This window comes from Anas platyrhynchos, chromosome 3 (genome assembly GCF_047663525.1).
Source record: "Anas platyrhynchos isolate ZD024472 breed Pekin duck chromosome 3, IASCAAS_PekinDuck_T2T, whole genome shotgun sequence".
Classification (NCBI taxonomy): Eukaryota; Metazoa; Chordata; class Aves; order Anseriformes; family Anatidae; genus Anas; species Anas platyrhynchos.
Genome location: NC_092589.1, coordinates 13,964,539 through 13,990,386, shown reverse-complemented (window position 1 = coordinate 13,990,386; position 25,848 = coordinate 13,964,539). Strand labels below are relative to the sequence as shown.

The window sequence follows — 25,848 nt, the reverse complement described above, 5'->3', positions numbered from 1 at the left end:
GCGGCGCGCCCCTCGCCCTCCTCGACCAATCAGCTGCGGCGCCGGCCTGGGGGGCGGGGCTTAGTGAGGGGAGGGGCGGGGCGCGTGAGGGGGCTCGCGCGGCGACGGTTGGTGCGCGGCGCGCGCCGCGGACGGGCGGGAACGCGCGGCTCTGCCTCAGAGCCCCCAAGCACCCCCCCCCCCCCCCTTTAAAATTCGCTTTTCGGGGCTTTTTTTTTTTTGTTTTTTTCACCTCTTTTTTCTCCCGTTCCCGGCCCCTCTCGAGCCGGCGGCGGGAGCCCAGCCTGCGGGGGAGCCGGGGGAAGCAATGGTGGTGGTGGAGGTGGCGGCAGGCGCAGCCCCGGCGGAGCCCCGCGGCAGCAGCCGGGCGAGGTGGGTGCGAGGAAACAAAATTAAAAAAAAATAATATTTATATATATATTTGGCGTTCACCTCCCCGCCTCCGTGCTTGTTTGTGTGGAGGCTGACGGTGTGTGTGTGTGTGGAGGGGAGGGCGGATGGAGCCGTGTGTATGTATTTAGGATTTTTTTTTTTTAATTTTAATTTTAATTTTTATTTATTTTATTTTATTTTTTTCCTTGGGGGAGGTGGCAGGCGCTGAGGGTGGGGTTAAAGCACGCGGCCGCGACGGCTCCTCTCCTACCCTCCCCCCCCCCCCCCCCCCACACACACACGGGCACATGTTGCAGCAGCCTCCTGGCATGGGTGAGGTCGGAGCAGCGCGGCAGGCTCCGGGCACCGTCCGTGCCTCGTCTCTTTGCCTTTTTCTCTTCCTTTCGGTCTAGGAGAGGAAATGCTGAAGCCCGGAGCTCCCGCAGCAAGAAACCTTGAGGTGAAAAAAAAAAAACAAAAACCCGAGGCGTTGAGTTACCGCAGTGCCGGCTGCTGCTGCAGTCCCTGCCGGGCTTGGAGGAGAGGACGAGGGGTCACAGCAGCTCCCCTCGGGGGTAGGGGACACCTCGGCGGCAGGCTGTGCCCCAGGAGGTTAATCATTAAGCTTCATTTTGGTCGCGGCCCCGGTGATGAGGAGGTGGCGGATTTCGAAGCGCTAACGTTTGGGCTTGGGGTCAACCCCTCTGGATAGGGAAAAGAGGGTAAATGCCGGGTTTTTAGCTCGAGTTGACTGGGAAAAATGGATGTTGTTGCTTCATGTGATGATGCCTTTTAGTTCTTTGAAACTTACGGAGACATACTGTACCCTGTCAGGAGGGGACTTCAGGTTACTCACTGCGATTGTGGCCAAACTGCAGCTCACAATTCGTTAGTCATCCTGCAAAAATTTGTGGTGAAAGTTACTTGAGTAACGCTTTAGTCTGACCTCCCAAAATGCTCTGTGCTGTCAAGAGTTGATTATTAAACAGTCCTGTTTAGTTTAACTACGCAAATCAAGAGTTTACATGATTCAACTATTTTTTTTTTTTTTTAAACTTCTGGCGCAGAAGAGTTTACTCGGGATGCGGAAGGATGCATGCATAAAATTCCATGCAAATATATAGTCTGAAAGTTTTAGAGGAAGCATGATTATAGTGTTCTCCTTTGAGGAAATTTCTGGTTAATTATTCCTCCCGTCTCAACGAGGGACAGGCTCGGTTTTACTTCTCTCTTCAAGTTGCTTAAAACGGTTTCGTGTTCCTGCAGTTCTGCTTTTGCGTCAGGTTTGGATGCTGTCACGGAGGGGTGTGTGCGGGTGGGGTGGGGCGGGGGGAGATGACACGCAGGTGCGTGGTGCCGTCGGTCGGTCGCTGCTTCGTTGAGGTGACAAAGCCAGGGGCTGGCGTGTGGGACCAGCCACCTCGTCACCTCAGTGACCCAGCCTAATGCCTGTTGAAACCACCGGAGGAGCTGAATTAGCGCTGAATTATTGCCGGGTGCGCGGAGGGAACGAAACAGAGCATCAGCTTTTCCAGTTCAGCTTTCCCAGGTATCGTTTTCAGTTGTTTTTCTGGGGGCAGTGCACAACTTGAAGAGAGAACAGACTCTTTGTGAAGTAACGAAATACCCCCTCTATATCTTTTAATACTTGATAATATAACAGCGCTGGTTGGAATCAAAATCTTTGCTTAATGGAAACCCAGTTTTAGCTGCTCTCTCTGAGCGTGTGCTCTTCTCCCTGCAATGTTGTCCTTCCGATGGAAGGAGGCAACAAACATTGCATGAAGCGATCAATAATTAGAACTTGTTTTGAGTAATTTTATCATGTGAAAACTGGTTTTGCTTGGATTTTTGTTTCTGGTCCCTGTGTACTATAAATAGAAGAGAAACATGGAGGAAAAGGAGGTACAGCCGCAAGGTAACACTGCTGAAGGAACTTGTTTTGAAGGTCATGCATTTGGTGACTGGGAGTGCTAGCTAACCCTCTTGTGCCCCGTCTGGTAATAGGTACAGCTCACCAGTCTCCCTAGACATGGTTCCTAATGAACTGGATGTCGCTGGTAATCAAAAATTTGGTTATTATTACCTGCAGGCTCCTCCTAATTTTTTTAAAAATGCTTTGGGATAATGAAGATGCTGCTGAGGGAGTCAGTGCATTGGTATCAAAAGAGTGATTTCTCTAAAAGGCTTTGAAAAATGAGAAGCAGATAAGGTGTTTTTGTATTCCATGCTGACAAATAGATGTCATTCTTTGCATGACTAAGTTATGCTGTGTATGGGGGGAAAACGGCTGGATTGCTCTGACTTAAAGGCTCCTCTGCTCTGACTGCCAAGGCCTAGATCCTCAATAATTATCATTTTACTGCCACCTGGTGCAGCTGGTTTTGTAGTGGGGCTCGCTGACACGCTTCTGGGGCTTGGTAGAAAGTGCGTGAGCAGCTCTGTTGAAGTGCATCAAGGAATGACATTCCAGGTCGGTATTTCACTGGATTTGGCCATGTCTCCTGCTGGAAAAATCACATTTGTTTCTTATCTTTTTTTTTTTTCAGATGAAGTGTTTGTGCTCTAAGTGGTAGAGCCTGGTAGGCTTCTTCTAGATTTGTCATACACTTAAAGCTTTTTGAAGTGTATACTTCTAAAACTTGCCAAGAATAGGCCAAAAAAAAATCCCCAAAATTCAGGAATATGCTCATTGTGGCAACGAGGTTTTAATAATCTCTTTTATTTAGTTTTATCACTGTGTCTTCGTAGCAAGCATGGAGTATGGGGAGGGGAAAAAAAAGTATTTGAATAAAATCAGGCTTTTAACAAATTCCCTTTTCGTATTTCTGGAAGGCTGCTAGAGTTGATCAGCTTCCAAAAGCTTGGAACTGTTTCTCTTCTGTGTTGCTGGTTGAAGATCTTTTCCTAGTATGTATATTTATCACATTTTCTCTTGCTGTATAGTAGAAGTGCGTAACTAATTTTGAAGCAAGTAGATACCCAGGTGCTTTTCAGATTGCAAGTTTAACATTTTTTTCAGGTATGTATCTGATTTTAATTCCTAGTAGTTGTTTCTGAAATAACACTGTTAAATGTTAACAGTTAATTTAGGAAGAAGGTGTGGTCATTATGGTTTTGAGCATGAGAGAGCACGGGATTAGTATTTGATGTTTCTACTGTCGTAGGCTATATTCAGACAAGCGCTTCAGACAGAAGAATTTGTTGCTGTGAGTGCAGTTAAAAATTAGTAATTTAATCTGCCTGTTATGTAATGGTGTGACCTCGTGAGTGTATCTTTAGATGTTTTTATCGGTCCGCCGCAACTTTACAGTTGTGTTGTGCAATTCCTATGGGCTTAAAGACAGCAAAAATAACCAAGAGAAGATGAAGTTGGAATAGTAAAACACAGGCTCTTCCCATTACTTTTGCACAAAGCAAGCACGTTGCTAAGTGAAAGCTGAAGAACAGATACCTCGGATCTGGTCAGACAGCAGCATGTTTTTCTTCTTTTTACACAGGAAGAACTGACAGGCACATTGAGCTTGATCCTGCATTTCTTTTTCACTGATTTCATTGGGAGTTTTTGGGTGTAAAAGCTGAGTGTGCAGTCCTCAGCAAGTCTGCAGGTCATGTAAAACAGAAGGAAAAGACTGGACCATTACTGTGCCTTGCGATGAACTGAGAGAGTCATTGAATTGGTGTTTCAGGAGAGGCAATTAGCATTTAAGTAAAGAAACAAATCCCACTGTATGATGGGTGTGGTGCTGAGATTTTTAAAGGGAGAATTGATGAACTGATTTCATCAGCAGTTGGTTAAGAGAGTTTTGTTGTTTCAGATACAATAGCAAGTGCTGAAAAACATAAACTTTGAGCTAGTTTTGTTCATCTTTGTAAATAACTTCTGAAATTTAACAGCTGCTTCATGTTAAGCTCACAGAAGGGTTATTCTGCGAGCAGACTGACAAATGACACAAATCACAAGCCAGCTATCTAAATCAAACGAGCAAGAAATCTGCATTTTTTGGGGTGGATGACTCACTTCAATCTATTTCCATAGAAGATGAACTCTCATTGGTGACGAAGCACCAGAGGATGTGCAGGTTTGTAGGAAATGTGCACGAGCATTCGAAAGCTACGCACCCCACCAAGGCTTCCTGCCCCAGGCTGCCACTCAGCCTGCGTCTGCCGGGTTTCCTGCTGATGGCATCCTTCTCCAGCTGCTCTGGGCCAGCTCGGCGGCCTCGCAGCCGCAGGGAGGATGAGCTTTCCCTGTCTGGGGGAGGAAAGCCGTGAGACCGGCCTGGCCGCGGGTGGAGGTGAGGCTTCTGAGGCAGCCGATGGTTTTTGGGAGGCATAGCGGCAGCAAGAGCAGTGCTCCTGTTGTTGTGCCGGCGTAGCTGTTTGTGCTGCTGTGTGGTGAACTGAATTGAGGAACCGGTGGGGTTGAGAAATAACCTTTCTGTTTGCTTGTCTTCGGGGTTATGCGTAATGTAATACAGAGAGCTATGCAGATCTGGGAAAGGCTGGGATTTCTTGGTCTGCTTTAAGGAGCACAGCTTGCTGAATGTCAGATTGTCCCACGGATTTAGTGGTGTTTCACCTTACTTGGGTGATGATTTTTTTTAGGCATACATTTAAATGTTAGAGTGGTTGTGGAAGGCTGTCCTTGGGATAGAGAACATTAACGCCAACAGTTGATTTGCTTTTGAGTAAAAATAAGGCTTACAAAACAGCTTGAAGTTGATTACTCAAACTGCTCTCAACTGCAGTGGATAGTTTTGTATTGGTATGCAGGCACCAGGTACAGAAGAAATTCCTGCTTGGATTTAGAAGCCTCTAATCAGGTTAGGTGCTTACCTGCTACTGGTATCAGTGGGAATTAAAAGAACAGGAGTTAATTGCTTAACCTGCTTAAAGGTCTTTTTGCAGAAGCCTTGAGGTATTGTATGCATCCTCAGCTGCCTAAAAGTGTGGGAAAACTTTGTTCCCTCTTCCTTAAACTTGATACGCTAGAATGAGATTAGTATTTCTCCTTTTACAAGTGTGAAGGAGGAAAACTTCCCCACTTCACAACTCCACTGTTTTTTTCTTTTTTTTTCAATGTTGAATGAATCAGAAAGATTAAAACCTTTTTTTTTTTTTGTGTGTGTTTCTGGTATTTACACTTCAATCCTAAACCAAAGAAAGGCAAAGAAAAAAAACCTTCCATGTATTTGCATTCTTTAACATTAATTTAGTTCAGTACTGTAAATTGAGAGGCAGATCCAGAAATTCTGACCATTATATTTGCATTATGAATTCGATTTGAACTGACACTGGTTTGAGTAACTGCATAGCGTTTGCTTTGGCTGGGGTATGTGACCTGAGGTGGCTGGGGCGCTTATTGTCACTGCTGCCTGTCCCCTCACCCAGCTGCTGGCCACAAAGGCAGCAACTTGTGGGAAGTGAATTGAAACAGTCTCTTTCTCTTAAGGAGAAGTGAAATGGTCTGGGGGCAGTAGCTGAAAATGACGTAGCCATTTATAGCTTTCTTGCTTTTTTTTATTAGTGTGGCTTGTGTCTGACAGTCTAACACTGGCAAGAAGATAACGTAGGAGTAAGGTTTTCGATGACCTGAAATACAGCGCTTAAGGGATGGGTTTATTAGTTGATTAAATAGCGAACGCTGTGTATGCGGGTGTGAAGGTTGTTGGAATATGGTTAAGGCAGCATTAATTATGGGTTGTAAGATAGAGCTAGTGGAGATTGACGAGATGAATTGGCTTGTTTGTGGATATTATGGTTGTTATTTGCCTCTTCAGTGGGTAGATGCAATACCTATTTTTTATTTTTTTTTACTAATACAGCATAAAAGTGTGAAGTAAAACAGCTAGTCCAACAGACTTTATTTTCAGTTGTTCACTGAAAGCAGCAGTCAGGTTTGCACTGCGTTACCCATTTGTTCTCTCGTACCAGGACCAGCACCAATCCCTGTGCTGACTGTGGGAAGAAGGTGGCTTGTTATCCCCTTCCACAGCTTTCCAGCCATTATGGCAAGATGCTGCTCAAGTCGAGTTATCCCCCCTAACAGATACCAGACCACAGCACAAGCAGTGGTGGCTGTGCTAGCTGAAGAGCGAACCAACTGATGGCGTTACAAAAAGTGCCAGAGACTCAAGCCCTGTCGGGCCCTGGTGTGCTGGAGCCAGCCCAAAGGCTGGCGGCTTCTGGTGGGCTGGGGCTGGTGCTTGCCTGGCTGGTGAAGGTCTGCAGACTGCAGCAGCAACGTGCTGTTCCCTGAAAGCTTATGTAGACAAAAAAAAAAAAATAGGATTGGCTGTGGGCTGGGAGGGTCTTCCCTCTTCTCTGGCGCTGTTACTGCATGTGGCACGGTGGTGAGTGGGTCTGGCTGAAAAGCGATTGCTGCTTTATTGCTAAGTTCTTCGTTGGCCTTTTCAGCTCCTGGAACTGGCTAACCCCAGACAGTTCTGTGCGAAGGTGGGATGGAACCGTGCAGTTTATAGTGGAAGGAATAAATAACAGACATATGTCGGCCTTGACTGACACTGCTTTAAACTGCCATGGAACTATACCCCACTTGAAATTGAAGTGATAAATGATAATTTTCTTCTCAAAAGTACTTCTGTTGCCATCCAGTTTAACCTCTTCTCTGGATTCTGTAAGATTTACTGTTCATCCAAGATGAAAATACTCAAAGGTATTTTAAAAACTGAAGTTCATAAATCAGAAGCAGACAGCTCTGGGTTATTCCTAACAAACGTCACGACGGCGTAACTCTAAAGCTTGAGCTGACCTTATAACGGCATGTGATTTTTGTGTACCGGCCTGGGAAAAACAGGTCGCTCTCCCTGCTGTGGGCCCTCAAATACTGAGGTATTAAGCTTGAGTATTTTCATAGTAAATTGAGACCTTCCCCAGGGCTGGCAGTGTGAAATGTCAATTAATAAAAACCCCACTGTTTTTACTCCTGAACAGCAACTCCCTCCCCACTTTTTTGTCGCTGTACGTTGGATGCATGGTTAAGAAAACCTGCGCAGGTGTCTAGTGTGGCTGTATATGCTAGTATGGAATGGTAACGCTGGCACGATGCACCAGTGCACTGATTTAGAGACACAGCTGTAGGTTTAATTGCCTTACGTAGCTGTGGTATACCTGTGGAGATTTATTGCTTTTTTTTTAATCCCTGTTGTATGCCCAAACTAATAGTTTATACCAATAGAAAAAGTGGAATATAAGCTAAGCCTGAGTCTGAGTTCACAGAAGACTTAAATATGAGCAGAAGGCTTTCCTTGCATGTACCTTCATCTCCTACAGGGACATTGGAATCAATTCAAGTATGAATCGATCATTCAGCTGATTCAAGAATTTAATTTTGATTGCATTAAACGCAATTTTAACTTGCACTGAGTTCAGGTACGCGATCTTTAAATATCATCTTTAAACTAAAAACAGACCTTTTTTTTAAGGATGTCTGTAATATTCTCAAATATTGACTGGTTGGGGCTTCTCTGAGTGATTTTATTGGTAATAGACTTTCTAATTTAAAAAGGAGTAAGAAGTAGATCCCTTCACAGTTAAATGTATTGTGACTGGTGGTTTTGATACAGGGTTGGACGTGTTCAGAGTGAGGTAGTGGAGATCTTGTGGTGTAAGGATCCCTGTAAGGATTCTGTCAGACAGGAATTTCACAGAAACTGTCCTTCAAGAAACTTTAAATGTTTTCATTGTAGTCCTGAACTACCTTACAAAGAAAACTTGATCCAGAGTTTGTGGATGTTGCTGCAATACTTCTAAGCAGGAATATGAAGTTAACTTCTGTTTTAGGTGCTGTTTGAGTGGTGTACCTGAAAGCTGACCACCTGGTAACTTCTGACCTGCTTGTGGTGCTAGAAGGAAGCAGCTGGAGCTACTCAGAACGGTGACAGAAAACATGCTTACGGTATAACTTAGTCCTTCAAACTTTGTGGTTTTGGTAACAGGACTTTAGCAGTAATGAAAAAACTGTTCAGTCTTTTTACCGCAGTCGGAAGCTGACACCGGTAGTCTTGGGACAGCAGTTGAGTCGGATGGTAAGGAGTTTTGGATTCTCATTATGCTTTTACAAATTGTAATGTAGTAGGGATTTCCCCACCTTTTGGTAGCAACTTCTGACAAGTTAACTTCTTGAGTTTTGTCTTTGCTCAAAGCTGTTACGCTAGGTCTTTAAATGCTGTGTTATCTGATGATGGCTTTGAGAAGTGAGACCTGGTGGAGAAGAAACCTGCTGAATTTAGGAAGTGGTAGTCTGAGACACGTCAGTATTAGTGGTGCTCATAGATCCCCTGAGGCAGGTGCAGGGTCTGTCTCAGCTGCTGCTGGGGGAATTGGCATCAATGACGACCCGATTCAGTGACAGAGCGTGCATGCAGGCGCTCTTATCTCATGCAGACTGAGTCTTCGCTCGGGTGGTTTGTTGTCTGGGTGAGACCTGATGATGGAACGTGGTCCTGTCTGGCTTGTGGGGTAGAGGTGCTTTGTTGGGACACGCTCTCCCTGCTTGCTTGTGGTTGTGACTTGGATGAGGTTTGAGGGGCTGCAAGTGGAGTCTTGCATTGTTCTTTCCTTTCAGAACTCATGGGGCACGTGATGACTTTATCATCCTCGTGCCTTCCTGCTCTCGTCATTGCACATTTTTGGCAAGTAGCTGCGTGGAATACTTGAAACGAACAAAATGGCAAGGCTAACGTAATAAAGCCATTTTCCGTGTATGTACATGGTGCTAGATTGGAGGCACTATCAGCCTGTGTGGGGAAAAAAGCTTCTGTCTAATCTGTAGTTCAAATTATATGATCAATTCTGTAAACAAGCTGAGGGTCACAAAACTGGGCTGTGATTAACAATTCTAGATGGTTTTTAGAGAAAATGCCATGTGTTTTATGTACTGGCGCTTTTAAAATTCTATAAAGCATAACTTTAAAGTTAGATTCTCTTGCTTTTATCTGCATGTTGTATAATAACCTTCATACATTTTATAAAATAATTTTAATTATGAAGTTGTAAATTTAACAGTGGTGTTAATTTCCACTTTATGTACTGTTAGAGGCTATTCCTTTATTGCTGCATTTGATCCACCGCAGGAAATGCAATACAAGACATAATGCAGAGAGACTTCTTGGAATGTCACCTTCATAATCCAGTAACTGCTATAAGAACGAAGGGGAAGGTAGCTGTTCAAGTACAGAATGTGGCATTAGTGCCCAATAAAGTCAGTCAGAGCTCAGAAAGATATTTGCTTTTTGCTGTAGTTTTTCCTTGGCTGATGGTTTGAATTTGAAGTTTGAATTGTTGCAGAAAGTATGTGGGCCTAGCTTGGATGCCTGAAAAAATGGACCTTGTGAGTGCAACATTACAATATCCTAAAAGCTTCTTTCCAAGCTTGTTAAATCACCATTGGACTGAATAGTACAAGACTGGTTTGTCTTCCTTAAGTTTATCAACCACTAAAGGAAAAAATAAAAAAGCATATCTGTAGGATACAGGATTAAATGCTTGCCACATGGAGTGAGATCTTTGTGTGGGGAAGTTGCAACAGTTTATTTCTCTTCCCATTTTTTAGCAAGTCAGTTGGAAATGAGGGATTTTCACCCATCTGTTTGCAGACATATGTTTGTTCAGCTTATTTTTAGAAGATGGATCCAAGCTTTTTTCCCCTGTGATTGCAAACGTAACCTGCCAAATGAATTGAGAATGAACAGTGCAGTTATTTCCTGAAGCCTCCAGTGTTGCTGCTGCTGCAGGAGAAGGTTTCTTTGTAGGACGTGCAATTTAGAACTTCCTGAAAACTACCTGTGAAGATAAGAGGTCTTATTTAAAAGCAATATCAGAAGAGGGGGGACAGTGAAGAGCTGTCTTTATGCCTAGGGTAGCTCTGAAGCTTGAGGTTTGGAGATTTTTTTTTTTTATTTATTTATTTATTTTTTTTTTAAACGAAGGATGAGGGAACTGAAGCTTGAATTCTTTGAACCAGTTTCAGACTCGAAAAGGTAGTGTGCCAGTTAGGTTTGCAACTGGTAAGATAACCCTGTGGTTGGGCTGGAGGGGGTCCAAGTTTATTGTCATAGCTACTGTCAAGTTCTTTTGTGAGCTGGCAGCGTGGGGGTTAGCGCTGTGGAAAGCAGTGATTAACAAGGAGGCAGCACTTTTGTGGCAGAGGGTGAGCTGAGCAGCAGAGGAGCACAAAAATGCATGCCTCATTAGAAAACAGGCAAGCACCTAACAATCCTGGCAGTTTCAGATGGATTTCTGTGTTCATGAAGACTTTACTCCTTGTTTTCATCAGTCTGTCTCAGAAAAGAGGGAAGGAGAGTCCTTCTAGGAAGGGAGTTCCCTTACTAACATTATCTGAGGTGTAGCATAAAGCTGATTAAACTGATTCTGTGTACAGAATGTCATTCCATCATATCATAGGGTATGGTTATTAATATTAAGGCTTCAGGTCTCTTCAACTTTTTACCTGACAGCTAAAATAAATAATAAATACCAATAACTTGTGGGTGCTAGAAACTGAATTGAGATGATGTAACTTCATGTAGGTCACAAGACAATGTCTTTCCTGGAAAGCAAAAATAACAAAATCTGAAGTCTTTGATCATCATCACCCTACCTGTCATAAATTAAAAAGCTTCCTAAGCTAGTGAGAATGTGCTCTGAGGTGTGTGGGAAAGTTTTTTTTTTTTTTTTTTATGTTGTGGCTGTTTTTCCAAGTAATTCTCTTCCCTTATGGTGTTTAGGAAGGCTGCCTGTAATATCTGGCTTGAGCCTTTACTAAGCACCATTGATATGGCTCTAAAAAGTGTTTGTGAAGTCTTACTTGTGAGCTTCAATCAGTAAATGCTTTCTTTGTTGCCATATCCAAAATGACTTAGCAGAAGCAGGGAGGAAAAATGACAAGAATACACAGCAGTGCAAAAGATTGCTAGAAAGAAGAAGACTAGAACTTTTCACCTTGGCAAAGAAGAAACTGAAGGCAGATGAAAATTTATGTTTGCCACGCCAGCTATAGAGCGGATAGGGGGAATAATGGAAAATGTTCTGGCTAATATACTTGCACAGAGTCCCCGTTTGTCTGGTAATTCAAAATCAAGTCATTCCAAGTTCTTGCTGTATGAAGAACTGAGGAATTAATTGCCAGTAAAGTTCACAAAGGTTGAAGATATAAATGGGTTCAAAGAGTAGAAAAAGTAAGATTAGCTTCGCTAACATCAATTAAATGTGGTTCGCGTGCAGTTCCTGGCTCAAAAAGTACTCGAGTACCTTGCTGCAGCAAACCAGGTGAGTGTTACTAGAGAAATGCCTCACTGTCCTAATGTGTTGTGTCCTTTCTCTTTGAGGAAAATGTGGGAACTGTGCTGAAGATAACTAGCGGGGAGCAGAATGGAAGCAGTATGTGAAGTTAGATTGGCTTTTACTCAGACTATTTACAGTTCTTCATGCCTCGAGCTGTGTTTAGGGAAATTACAGGCACATCCTTCCATGGCCTTTTTAGTTACTTGGATTGTGAAATTCCATACCCATGTTGTGCCGGTGACTCTTGGTGCTGAAATGTGGGAGGACTGACCTTCTCGAAAAACTAAATAACGTGCTGAAAGACGGTTCAAAGTGTGTTGCAATTGATGAAAGTAACACCAACTGCTGTGAATTTCTCTTCATGTGTAACGTGGTGTTCTGGTAACTTCTTCTGCTGGGTCTGTCTGGGCTGGAGTTAACTTGCCTTGCAGCAGCCCATCCCAGCCAGACCCAGCACACTTCCCCAAGCTGGAACGTAGCTTCAGACTGACTGTGGCGTTGGAAGAACACAAAACATGGAGTGTTACTCAGCAGTAGCCCCTGCAGCGTGCTTCTCCAGAAGCAGAATACCGGTATCTGTTGAATACGTGCCAGTTCTTAAGATGTTCTTAATTACCATTGTGTAAAAGTGGGCCTGTGTGAAGTTCTGAGAGGAAAAAGTGATACGATTGTGTGTAGTTAGAAAAACAAATAGTGTTCAACTTCTTAAAGTTGGACGGAGCGCAGATTTCTTGTGTAACAGTTCAGGGATCTTAACCTCTTCTGTATGTTCTCAGGCTGTTGTTGGTCACTCCATGGCTGCTTTTGGCTCGCTGAGTAGAACCGTGGTATTAAAGGACAGATGCCTCTCCCAAGTGGGTAGAGAGACTGTGCATAGCTCGTGATGTGTTTAATTAAATGGAGTGTTTTATTATCATTATCTTCAGAGCAGCAGAGCTGCTATTGGGTGCACTGTTGCTAGCACTATGAGGAGTTACTGTGTGCACACCTACTACAAAGGCTATCAGGCTTCAAAATGAAGCCACATGTTGAGATCTAAGTCTGCATAGCCCCAGTTACAGCTTATCTCTGCAAAGAGCTTTCAGAAAGATGGAGGGGGTTTAGATAATTGAATTTCAGCTTTGTTTTACCAAATTCCTTACAGCCTGATGCTGAACCGGTAGAGCGGTAGGTGTAGTGCCTGCAGGTAGCAAGGATTAATCTCTTTTGTCAGCCTCGGTAAGCAAATGGACTTTTAATGCTTGGGTATGGCAGTCAAATAAAGCATGCAAGTTACTCAGCCCACTTAGGAAATACAGCGAAACTCCAGCCCTCGGTAGATAATACAGGTATTTACAGGTAAAGGTCATGGCTTCTGTCAGACTCAAAGAAGAAAAAATTAGATGTTTTACCCTGTCTCTGCATGATCTGCTCCAAGACTGGCATTATACGGCTGCTTGCACCAGGGCACGTAGTGTTGCTGATATGATGCTAGCTAGCCTCTCGCTAAAGGGCGGCAAGGATTACAGATCCAGGACCAAGGCATTACTGGTGAGTTGTCAGTCATCCCTGCCAAAGAGGAGGGGGAATCTCTCTGCTCCCTTTTTTTTTCCTCTACAGTGAAAGCATACTGAGTTGCTCTGGTGCTTATCAAACCTTCCTGTGAGCCATTTTAGTTAGCAAGCACACCTGCTATTTCTTTCACTTCATTTTCTGCAGGGTTAGTGCTGTGAACTCATCTACCGAGGGGCCTGGTGGAGCTGCTGCAAGGGAGGGATTGGGCCTGAGCTCTTGGAGACACGGAGGAGGAAGGAGTCTCCATCTGAAGGAGGCTTCAGGTGGTTTGGTTGCTTCAGCTGCGCCTGGATCCACAGCCTGCAACTGCTGCGAGAGGTGAGGGTAGAGGCAGGCAGGTTACGCACATCGGTTTTCTCTCTGGAGTCAACATGAGCGAGCCGAGGTTTGATTTCATCTAGGAGCTCGTTGCCAATGCAGGAATGCTTGTGCAGTGTGGGAAGGTGTTGACACCGCCGGAGGTAGTCCATATCTTGCTGTTCTGGGCTTCCTTTCCCGGGGGAGTTGTTAATTGTCTGTGCTAAATATTCAAGCTGATTTAAGGCGGTTCTGCTTTGGGTGGTTTGCTGAGCTGCAAACCTGGGTGATACACTGCTGTTGAGATGGCTCGCTGATAGTCACAGCTTGCTTCTGTGGCTGTTGAGCGTTCATGTCAAGACTTGAGATCAATAAATATCACTTGTAAGTAAAAGCATCAAGGAAGAATGTTTTAATAGCAGACAACTGGTCCTGGAGTTAAGAAATTGATGTTCAATATGTCTAGAAAAACTACTACATTTTTTTTAAATGGAACTACAATGTTCCATTGAAAATGGCTGGTGTCTTATGCTCCCCGGAACTTTTCCTTTCTCAGGTAATAAACAGGAATACTGCCATTTCTTCATCTTGCTGGAAGAGTTTGTGGGTATTCCTGTGCTGTGTCGTGGAGCTGAGTGCAGATCACTGCACAACAGACTATGTTGCCTCTTGAAAGCAAGCCAATGTCCTTGCGTGGTTCAAGGTTGTGCTGTGTGAACCTACCTGCTGACTTGGAGCTGCTTGCTGCGCGGTGTTATTTGGCATTGTGGTGTGTTTAATGAAACTTAGCTCTTTATTTGAAAGAGATGATGGAGCCCGCTTTCAATAAGAACAGTAATACTTCTTCTAGGGGTTAAAATTGAAGTAGTAACCAGCAGTCTGTCCACTTGCATAATTTATTGTGTGCTTTGCTTCTTCAGAACAAGAAGATAACTTTCACATCTCCGTCGATATTAAGGTGCATGGGATTGCTTTCACTCCTGTAGCTCCCTTCTGAATGCCTGTTCTTCTATGTCCTGGTGCAATTATGCTCTTAACATCATTGCAAGGGGGAGCTTGGGATGGGTGCTCATTTCTGTACAGAGACTGACAATGCAGTCTGTAGAGAGCTGCCAAGGAAGCTTCAGCGTACAGCAGTGGGGCATCTTCGGAGGCTGCACTGCTCAGCAACTTAAGCATCATTAATAATCAACAAACAGGGTCAGTATTTTGTGTTTGAACATCCGGCTCTTCAATATAAGGGTTGCTGCTAAGAAACTTGTAATGAAAGAAAGTTCTACTCATTCTGAAAGTGGTGTTCCTGGAACCGATGTATGGTATCTCAGTTACCAGAGGATTAGCCACTTACATGTTATTTTTAACAGTCAGTGGGTGTTTTGTTGCGTGTATGCAGAATGAACCAAGTTAGGTACACACTTGGTCTGACTTCCGACAAAAACTTTTTATGGTTGCTTGCTTCACTGGTAAAATTGTTAGGATCAGCTGTCAATATGTTCCCCTTGGCTTTTTGGTTTCATGTGGCCATGTCCTTGGTTACGATGGCGTTCCCAACAGAGCACCTTCTTGTCCTGCCTTGAAGTAGGACAATATCTGGATGTGGAAGCGTGTTCCAAGTCTTCAGAATTTGGATGATATAGGGTTGCACCCAGGTGTGTGTTAGTTAGGACCAGTTAGTGCACCCTCTGAGCCCATTGGGCTTTGTTGTCTCTATCCTAGAGACGATTGTTTTGGCAACACCTGCCTCTTTTCCTCATGCCTTTTATTGTTTCCTACAGCTAAACCTCAGCAGAGGTCTTGGCTTGTTTTTGTGCATAGCAATGTCTTGCTATCGGGGTTTAAAACCATCTTCGTCATGTGTTCCACATGCTAACTGCATGAGGTCATTACAGGGTGCTGTGCGAGGGCTCATCAGAGCTCATCGGTAGGATCTGAAGTCCAGTGTGAGACTGTCAAACTGATGAATCACATGGGGCTGTAGCGTGCACTTTGATAGTCCTGTTTTGACCTTAAGTGTGGCTTCTTCCAGACTTAGCCCTTCTGTCACGGGGTATCGTGACCCCATTTGTCAGAATGCTTGCCTCCAGGAAAGAGCATCTTGTGTAATTGCTGGGTGTGTGGATCACTGCCTGTCCCGCAGTGGTGCTGCTTTCTTCCCAGCTTCCACTTTTTCATCCACCTCTTGATCCCAGTGCTCCCTTGTGGCTCTGCAAATTTCCTTCTCTTGGTACTTTAGTTTGACTGCAGTAGAGTAGAGCTGAAGAAGGCAAATCCTCCCCCCCCCCCCCATTTATGCAGAATAAATCTCCCCAAATACTGACTTTGTAGCGGGCCCTTGTTTCATCCCGAGTATGGTTAACGTTAACCCCGTTTTCTTGTCACATGGTTGCTTTCTAAGGGCGGTGAACAAATGGACTTTGTGTGCAGTGGCAGTGACACACAGCTGTGCTGCTGGAAGTTGCATAAGCAGAAATGTGGGGAGTTGTACAAACTTGAGCTGATTGCTGCAGCTGTCTGCAGATCGCTGTAGCTGAGAAGTGGGAAGCAGACAGTGAAAACCCACGTTTCAGATCACCCTTGAAAGTAGGCGGCTTTCACCTTCCTAGCCAAAGGTGGAACAAGGTTTACAAGGTTTTATAGGGCTTTTGTTCCTGAAGTTCTGTACTGTGATTTGCTTTAGTGATGTGTAATATTTGCTCATTTTACTTTTTATGTTAGTGAGCAATGTGCTGTAGCGCTTCCTATTTTTTTTAAACAAGCAGCAGGAATTTTTCAAGTAGTGTTGCTTTGTACTGCTCATCTTGGTTCTTCAATGAGTTCTTACATTAGTTTTGTTGGATGGATTTAAGTATGAACTGAATCCCTTCTAGTTTTTTGGCTTCCCTAACAGATCGCCCATTCTCATCAGTCAAAGGAAAGGCAGCTGGAAATTTTGTAATACAAATGGTGATAGAAGCTATTACTGGAATAGGAAAATATCTTGTGATCTGTCCAGATGGCTGCCGCTAAGCCAGAAGTCGGAAATGGGCGCTGTCCTGTGCTCCACGATGCTGCTCCTTAGCAGGCTGCCCAGAGCACACCACCTCCCCTGCGCTGCCACTTCAGGCAGCCACTGCAGCGTCAGCAAAGCAGATGAGGAACAGAGAACTGCCTTGAGACATGGGCTGAAAAATAAAAAGCACCAACAGCAATACAATAAAAAAAAAACCTCTCCCGTTACAATGAGGATTGTAATAAAACTTTGTGATAAATCCCGTTCCCTAGATATGAAATTGTCTACTGGCCGTTCCTTATCACTTATGTCATGAGATGTCATGATGGAGGCGAATGCTAGCGGACTTTGGATAAAAAGGATGGACTTTGAGATTCCATCTTTATAGAAATAGTTGTTCTTAAATTGAAAGCAACAAAATGAACAGAAATCAGAAGTCAATCTGACAGTATGAGCAAGTGTCTAACACAACCCCACTTTGGTGTTGTTTTTCTTTCTTTAGAAGATCACCTTTTTAACAAAGCACTTTTAGTCCCTTTTTTGTGGGTAGCCTTTATTCTTGGCTTAGTGTTCATAGTATGTATATTACTTTAATGCATTGATTAAAAACCTTGTGTAGACAGTTTTTAATTACAGAAGAGAATGCTGTTACACAAAATTGTTGAGAGATGATCAAGTCTTATGTAACTTAAGTCTTTCTTGTATCGATACCGAATGTTACCTATCTTCTCAGAAATATTAATCAGCATTATTTGATAACTTTTACAAAATGAGACTGATACTGGAAGTGCGCTGACACGCGGGGCTGGCAGCACTTACAGTGCGTTATTTGATGGAGCCACGCTGATCTTGCTAGACTGGTGTTTTTTCTGATGAAGCATACAACCAAGTCTGTCTAAGGGAGACTTTTCTGTGTAGGATCCACGTCCTGTTTGCTGCAGGGCTACAAGTGAAAGAAGGAAAATGAAAGAAGATCTTGTAGTTACATAATCTGAATGCTTACTCCGAAGACGTTGATGTGAAAGGTTTTATTACGTCGCTGAAATACTCTGCAAGTGGTGTTCTGAACACTGTCAGCTCAAGCATCCAGAAGATGAATTGCAAAAGTGTCAAACGCGCGGAGCTTAGTAGCCGGGGGCTGTGACCAGATCAGCTGCACAGCGCTACATATTCTGGAAAATCGGGCTCTGACTGAGCTCTTGACAGTCCTGTGTGTGTTTGCTATTTCTGGGGGAGCTTCTCACCCTGGTGTCCCTGGAGTACAGGGATCACAGGTAAAGTACCGCGTCACTTGTTTTTCTAGCGAGGGTGCTATAGAAACACCTAAGGACAAGGTAAATGAGCACTGATAGGGATGCTGAGCTGCATGGAGTGGTACAAAATGCAGGCAGCTGCTTCTCCAGTATGTGTGTACTGAATGGGAAGAGGAGATACACAGTAGATGGTTTTCGTGGAGGCTGCCACTGCTTTCTGACTGTTCAGCTGTTTGGCTTGTGTTTATGGTCAGTGCCATCATTTGTTTGTGTCTTCGAGGTATGGAAGAAAACTAAGCTTTGAACTGCAGGCTTCACAACTGGCTGAGAGCAGGACGTTAAAGAAGGTAGTTAATGTTAGCCCCCAAGAGAATATCTGAAGATCAATATGCAGATGCTACAGGAAATCAAATGAAGGAAGAATAGGGATTTTTCTCTGGACAGTTCCTGCTTTCTAGGAGGGTTTTTTGGTTTTGCTTTTTTTTTTTTTTTAATATTCAGTACTACTCTCCCTTTGGATTTAGTGACAATTCAGTGGTGGAAGAAAAAAGGATCACTGATTTACCTGCTGCTGTCTAACTAAAAGTTGTACTTGGATTGCTGAGGAGTAGAAGACTTAAAACCAGGAGAGACCAAGGGTCACTATAGCCCAGGTCTCTGGTGATGTGGAAATATGTAAAAGGTGAAGAGAAGCACACTTTGCACTGTTAATCAAGTATACCTTCCTGACTGCTAGTGCTCTGCCTTCTGAGCTAGCATTTATAACTGGACTTGTGTTCTTTATTGCTTTTTTTTTCTGGTCTTGCTGTAATTGTACTTCAGGCAAATGAAAACTGCTTCAATGGTTCCGTATGTATCTGAAATGTAATCCAACTCCTATTCATCCTGAGTTACTTTCTAGTCTGACATCCTAATTTAAAATGGTTTGTCGAGTTTTTGTGTAGTTTGTACATTGGCTCTGTAGCCCTCTGGGCTGGTAAACAGCTGGATGAGTGTTACTGTAGAGGAACATGGTTGCTTCGCAGTACACCTTTCGTTCTGACAATGTGGAAGAGAGAGGGGTTGATCCATTTGCGGTCTCAGTAAGAAATGGAGATGGGTTTCCATATAGCTTTTGTGACAATACTTGCTATTATTCCTGGTCTTACATATATCAGAAACCTCTGCTTTTTTAATTTCTCTTCAGTCGATTTTCTTTCCTAGAAATAATTGCACTTCATTTCCTGCTGCCATTCACTTGCTTTTCCAGTTGAAGAAAAAAGTCAAAATTCATCTTATCTTTTGCCTGCAGAGAAGTGAATAGCAGCAATACAGCTGGTCAGTTCTGTCAGCCACAGTCCCAAGGAACATCCAAGTGAAATGGCTAAAAACAAACTGTCTGCTTTAAAATTCAGCTCTGCCTATTCTGTAGTTGGAAGGTATAAAACTGCAAGTATAAAAGCTTGGAGCTTATTTTAAAAATAACTGACCTTATTGTACTGCAATTCATTCTGTACCCTTAAGCTCACCTTGCTTGCAAAAAAAAAAAAGCTTCTCTGCCTGCCTTTGCCAAGCTGAGGGCGCAGATTCTAATTACTGTACAGTCAAAAAATTCAAGGAGACTTTAATGAGGATCAAAGTGTGCTTGCTAATCTAGACACTGTAAAATGCCATGTAAAATTCCTAAAGTAGGAACTGGAAGCTTTACATTCCTACCAGCACTTTGTTGTCCTATGTAACCCCAAACCCTGACTAGCTGGAGGTGTGCTTGTATTGGGGGTAGATGAAGTTTCGGTTTTGCTTTTGTTGTGTGTAGGTGACCTCTGTCTTCGGGCTGCCACCTCGCTTGTTCTTCATCTGAAAGTGGCTTGCATTTTTATGAAATCAAGAACTTGTTAGTAAGAAAGCTAGAAATCTGTTATTTCTCTTTCCAGATATGAGAAATGAGTGTTGGACGCAGAAGATTAAAGCTGCTGGGAATTCTGATGATGGTAAACATTTTTATCTATGTCATTGTGGAAGTCTCCAAAAGCGGCAGCCAAGAGAAGAATGCAAAAGGCCGTGTTATTATACCGCGCAGCAAATTCTGGAGGAAATACACTCCTCACAAAGCTTATTGGAACAAGCAGCAACAGAAGCTCGAACTGCTGTACAACCCGATCCTGACTTTGCTTTCCAATATGACTGTGGAAGAGAACTTAATTTCTAACGCGAGCGTTCTCAGTTCCTGTGAGCCTGACCCGTGGGTGACTTCAGAGGTTAGTGACTTTGCAAACTTGCCAGACAGATTCAAAGACTTCCTGCTTTATTTGAGATGTAGAAATTACTCATTACTAATGGATCAACCAAACAAGTGCAAACATAAACCTTTCCTGCTGCTGGCTATTAAGTCACTTATACCACACTTTGATAGAAGGCAAGCAATTAGGGAATCCTGGGGCAAGGAAATAGAATCAGGAGATATAACAGTCAAAAGGGTCTTCCTCCTTGGGCAGACCCCACCAGAGGATAATTTTCCTGACCTTTCAGACATGATAAAATTCGAGAGTGAAACCCACCAAGACATTCTGCTCTGGAACTACAGAGACACTTTCTTCAATTTAACTCTGAAAGAGGTGCTGTTTCTCAAGTGGGTCAGCAGCAGCTGCGCAGATGTCCAGTTTATTTTTAAGGGCGATGACGATGTTTTTGTGAATACCCATCAGATCCTGGATTACTTGAAGAGCTTATCAAAGGACAAAGCCAAAGACTTATTCATAGGTGATGTGATCAAAGATGCTGGACCTCACAGGGAAAAGAAATTGAAGTACTACATCCCAGAAAGTGTTTATGAAGGTTCGTATCCTCCGTACGCAGGAGGCGGTGGGTTTCTGTACTCTGGTGATCTGGCATTAAGACTGAATAATGCGTCCGACCAGGTACTCCTCTATCCTATTGATGACGTTTATACTGGAATGTGCCTTCAGAAGCTTGGGCTGGCTCCAGAAAAACACAAAGGTTTCAAAACATTTGACATTGAAGAGAAATACAGAAATAACATATGTTCCTACACAAACTTAATGTTAGTGCATAGTAGAAAACCTCAAGAAATGATTAAGATCTGGACACGCTTGCAAGATCCACACTTAAATTGCTAAAGTAATGTGCAAAAGTGTCTTAAATACAAATAACTTTCCAAGTTTGGGTCTGACTTTCTTGGTGAACCATTGAAGCTCTGTTTAACAGTTCTTTTAAAATTTTCTCTGGAAATTCCTTCCTATACATTTTGAAAGTGACAGTAATACTAAAATTGGAGGGGATGGCACCAAGACTTGGTCCTGATTTTTTCCACTGTCCTGGTGGTCATTATGTCTCAGTATCTATCTAAATTTTAAAAAGGACTTGAAAGATGTGGCTTGCTGTCAGTGATCGGTACCTGTATTGGAAGCAGTGATTGCATACTATGGAGCATCTTTCATTAATTGTGATGGTGGAAGACAATTTTTTTTTTCTTGAGTAGCGTTTGTGCAGGGCTGTGTGGAAACCACTGTAAATTAACAACTCACAAATTGGAGGAATGTAGTTTTGCTTTAAGTATGAAACACGAGACTTAATTTTTTAACTTACAGTTTTCAGTCTTTATGCACCCCAAGCAGTATTTTCTCCTTTTGTGCAAAGTGTGCCTGTGTCTGAAGGATTTACCCTTTTATTAGATGTGTTTTTTTTGGTGTTTTGTCTTTTTTTTAACATGGCAAGAGCGTGTTGTGGTTCCAAACACCCCATAAAAGAGCTGAACATATAAGGGAAAGGCAGAACAGATTTTGTTTGGGGCTGGGCAGTAGGTACAATGCAGCTGCTGCCCACCCTGAGCTTTACCCATAAGGTAAAGCTGACTTGTAACTCACGGTATTTATGTGAAAAGCTACACTGGTCAGTCCTTGGTTTCTGTTTTGGCACTAAAAGTGATCAGGTAGCTGATCTGATAAAAAATAACTGAAATTGCACATTGCTTGTGAGAGCACAGTTTGGATCTCCTGTAAAGCAGTAGCGAGTCTAGGATTGTGCGGTTCCTGAGAGGTTTGGATTTTGAAACAAACTTTGAAGTTGCATGATGTCTCATCTAGAGTTAAACATGTTCTCAAAGCTCAGATTTTCTTCTGTATTTCCACATCTTGCTTATAAGAGCTATTCTAAATAGTGATTGCTTCCTTTGTATATGTAGAAGTGCCTGTCTATTTATTGTTCAGATGGAAGACCAAAACATTTTCTTAAATATATTTTGTGTAACATTTTATTTGTATAGTGTTGTCACTCAGATATTTAAATAGAGCATGATATTTTAAACCTGTGAGATGTGTAACATGTTAAATAAAGCTAATTGTTATTTTTGAATTTGAAAAATAAAATGTGATTTAAATATTTCTTGTGATGCTTCATTTGGGATGCAGTGTTGGCCTAGTGCAATCACACTCTGCAGCATTCAGTAACACATTTTGGGAGTTAAGAGGCTTAATTCAGCAGCTTTAACACTTGGGTTTTATCAAGAAAATGTTGCTGCACTTATCGATGGATTTGTTGGATGCTGAAAGGGATGGCAGCTCTTGCAAGGGTAAGGGAACGTCAGAAGCCCTAGGAAAAATGGTACGTAAAAAAATAATTTGAGCATGTGGCAATGCCATTCCTCTAATAAAAGGAGCCAAGGAGTACCTCAGATGGCTTACAGTGTAGTTTCTGTTTAAAATAACTCTAACTGTAGCTCTTCAGGTTTCTTGACGTGTTTTCCTGCTCCTTCCTGTATCTTGATGTGGGATTTTCCTGTTGCCTGGTTGAGGGGTAAGTTTTTCTGGTCTTGCACCTCTCCCTTCTGTAGGTATTCACTGCCAACCTCGGGACAGACAGACGGACCGTGCTCTGGTATTGTGCCATGAGGTTTGGCCCCGGTTCCTTGTCACTCTTGAGGAATTGCACCTTTCTGAAAGCTGCAGATTTTACTGTGCATGTGTTAATTCCTACTCTTCCTACCCGTGCTAAGTACGTGTAAGTTCAGTTTCTTTCTAAATACCAGTGTGATTTTTGTCAGGAGGTTGGGCCAAGGGAAAGAGGAGTTAGGTGATGGAGAATGCAAGTTGGGATAAGAGTCTTCGTGGACTGGAGAGAAGAAAAGGAGGGCAGTATTTGTAGAGAGGAAGAAGAGGGTAAGCAACAAATTTAGGGATGAATTCCAGGGAAGAATCAAAGAGCAGGTTGCAAAAAGAAAGGGACAGGAAAAGAGCCCGAGAGTTGAATGTAATGAGTAAGATGGGGTGGAGTGTACCTGTGATACTAACCTGTTAGCAAAATGGGTGGGATTTGTGGGGTGCCAACAGTGTTTACTTCATACTGTTCCATAACTGTGAGATGAATAAAAAAGCCCTCTTGCATAGGACGCAACTGAGAAGAAGAAAAACCAGGCTGAGCAATACTTGCCAAGGGAAGCACTGAGAGAAGGCATCTGCCTGCCTCCTGAGTGACACGGGAAGGGAAAAGGCAGGGCAGGAGAAGGCTGAGCGGGTGGACCCAGTGAGCAAATAGGTAAATAAAAACAGTGGGGAGGGAACCGGGCTCACTGCCCTTGTTTACCCTGGGCGTGGAGAAGCTGATGCCTGCACAACCCTCTTGGGCTGCCAGTCCGCTCCCATGGGGGAAGGAATTGTCCTGGCAAAGAATTGAAGTCTGGAGTAAATGGAATAAGAACAAAGATAAGGAAATGGGCTGCAACCAAAAAGAAAAGGGGGTGTCTGCTAGGGTGTATCACTGGAAGGGGGGGATTCAGGGACACCTGGGAATGGAAGATGGAAAGTTACTGAAAAGCAGAGTGTTAGGATGCTGGATGTTATCTGGGGGGGGAGGAGCATTTGAAGTATGCTCCAGGTTTTGGAGCATACTTCAAAAAGAAAAGTGAGCCGGGATTAATTTTTTTAAATATGTACCAGTTTCCTATGAAGTAACTTAAAAGTTGAGAAAATGGTAAGAAAACTGATGATTTCTGGTGGGGTCATAGGTGGTAGTGAGAAGAGATCTGGGAAGTGTAGAGATAGGGATAGATACCTTTATTTTTTAATCTTTATTTAGCTTAGGAGGAAAGTCTGTTAATATAAAGGTGCAAGGAAATTTGATTGCGATGATAATAACTGGAATAGTGGTATTTGAAAACTGAAACGAGAGGTTTTTAGAGATAGTTAAATGTTGATAAAGTCTCTTACTGGAACACAGCAGGGGAAATGAATTGTTCCTGTGATTAACTGACATTGCATCAGGATGAGCCACTAGAATCCAGCAGCTTGTTTGGGCGAGGGCTCAGGCCTTTACTTCCCAATGCAGCCGGGAGGAGGTTGTAACAGGCCTCTGGATGAGAAAGGTGAGCGAGCTGTAATTAATACATGAACTGCAGTGTTTATCTTCTAGAGGTACAAGTCCCTTTTTTTTTTTCCAAATAAGTTTTCTGCAGGTCTTTGGACCTTGGGGAGAATCTTTGCCCTTACACTTGGATTCCACCCTGCACCCCCATTATAATTTTTTTTATTATTTTTATGCAATCTTGAGTGAAATGTTGCACCTGACTGGATTGATGATAAGAGAATTCTTGAAAATCCTTTCTGTTTTCCAGTGTACGGTTAGAAGTGCTGAAAGCCAAACTTGCAAAGAGTTTTGGCTGAAGAACACGAGAAATGCAGAACAGAACTTAATAGAGCTGTTGCGTTAGGAATGCAATTCAGCAAGGATCCGTCACCATAGGTTCAAGCAGGTAATTTTATTTATTTATTTACTTATTTTTCATGGTAATGAGCGCTCCAGCTCTTACCTCCTGCTGCTGTTGTGCTGACCTAGCTTGCAGTAAACAGTTTACTCCCTGAGACCCGGCCTCTTCCCTTCCAGCTCATTATGTCTCATGTGCATAAGATTTCCAGTGTAACTGCGTTTGCCTGAGGGCACCAATCCTAATGAGTTCATGCCTATGCTGAACTGTTTCCTTTTCACAGAATAATCACGAAACCAACTTAGCAAGCAAATGGGGCAGGGAGAGCTGCTTAATGCATCCCTTTCACAGACCATGCGTGGAGAAGGCCTGAGAAGAGCAATGTCAGCCGGCAGGAGCACAAAGCATCATTCTTTACATTCTCTTCAAACTCTTCCCAAAACTTCTTAAAGCCGTTGCCCAGTTGGTTGCTGGATGGAGGTGAGAACAGGAGTGGGAGTGCTAACTTAGCGAAACAAGCTCAGTTCTGGAAGCCGTGTTGGCCAACAAGCCCCATGCTGTGCAGAAAGAGACATCTGCTAGTAGTGTTCTCAAGAAGGGAGCGCAGATGAAGACAGGGTTGCAAAGAGATGCTCTCTGATTTTAACCTTTCAGGAACACTTTAATGTCTTGTCTTCCTGTTGCTGCACGTTGCATTATAAACCCTGTGCCATCAACTAAGACACAAGCAAAATTTCCAAATATGAAGTGTGATGAAGTACTGAGCAAGTCTTTTTTTTTTTTCCTTTTGTTGTGCTCAAACCAGGTCTTTGTTAAAAGTCTAATCACAGCAATATCATGTTTGTAGTGGCCCAGTCTTCTCAAAGTAGTGATGACTCTGCTGAGGGGTGGCTATGCGGCACCTCAGGGAGTTTGCTGCAGCCCTTTCAAAACATTTACAGGCCTATTTTAGTTTGCCTTTGAAAACCCCAGGGTTTACTGAGCAGCAGAAGAAATTCACTGGATTCACCGGAGTTTTTTCCTCTAGTGGATGGATTCTGACTTCCTCCGGCTGAGCAGTCTCAGCGCTTGGTGATTCTGTGGATTCACGTCCAGTGACAGACCCCTAGGATGGAAGAAAGAGTTTGGACAATGTTCTCTGGGAATTGCTATTTTAAAATCACTGGCTTCTATCATAGCCTAATTCAAACAGTTCCAAACAGTGGAGTAAGTGAGGCAAAAAGTGCGGTGTTGCACGCCAAGCTGTAAACTTTCTGATTTTGAAGCTGGCCTTTAAAGCCAAGCACTGCGGTTTGGTATTTGTTGCTGCTTATTTTTGTGTCCCTTTGCTATCCCTCAGGCTAAATCTTGGCAGAATACTGTTTTTTGCTGTGTGAGGGGGT

At 43.2% G+C, this 25,848-nt stretch overlaps 1 protein-coding gene across 5 annotated transcripts; it reads left to right on the top strand.

Annotated features, from left to right (window-relative positions):
* The first annotated feature begins 103 nt into the window (after positions 1–103).
* On the top strand, positions 104–22,149 carry B3GNT2 (UDP-GlcNAc:betaGal beta-1,3-N-acetylglucosaminyltransferase 2). Of its 5 annotated transcripts, none has more exons than XM_038176899.2 (2): positions 104–372; positions 19,686–22,149. In XM_038176899.2, the coding sequence occupies exon 2, from the start codon at positions 19,695–19,697 to the stop codon at positions 20,886–20,888; it is 1,194 nt and encodes a 397-aa protein (XP_038032827.1). In that variant the 5' UTR covers positions 104–372; positions 19,686–19,694; the 3' UTR covers positions 20,889–22,149. The 5 variants fall into 5 exon arrangements, with proteins under 5 accessions (XP_038032827.1, XP_005019166.1, XP_005019165.1 ...); XM_005019109.6 differs by lacking the exon at positions 104–372 and adding an exon at positions 669–832; XM_005019108.6 differs by lacking the exon at positions 104–372 and adding an exon at positions 1,764–1,921.
* Positions 22,150–25,848: the final 3,699 nt, after the last annotated feature.

Excerpts from the sequence above, each read along its gene's own strand:
- B3GNT2 (XM_038176899.2), top strand. The coding sequence starts at position 19,695 with ATGAGTGTTGGACGCAGAAGATTAAAGCTGCTGGGAATTCTGATGATG.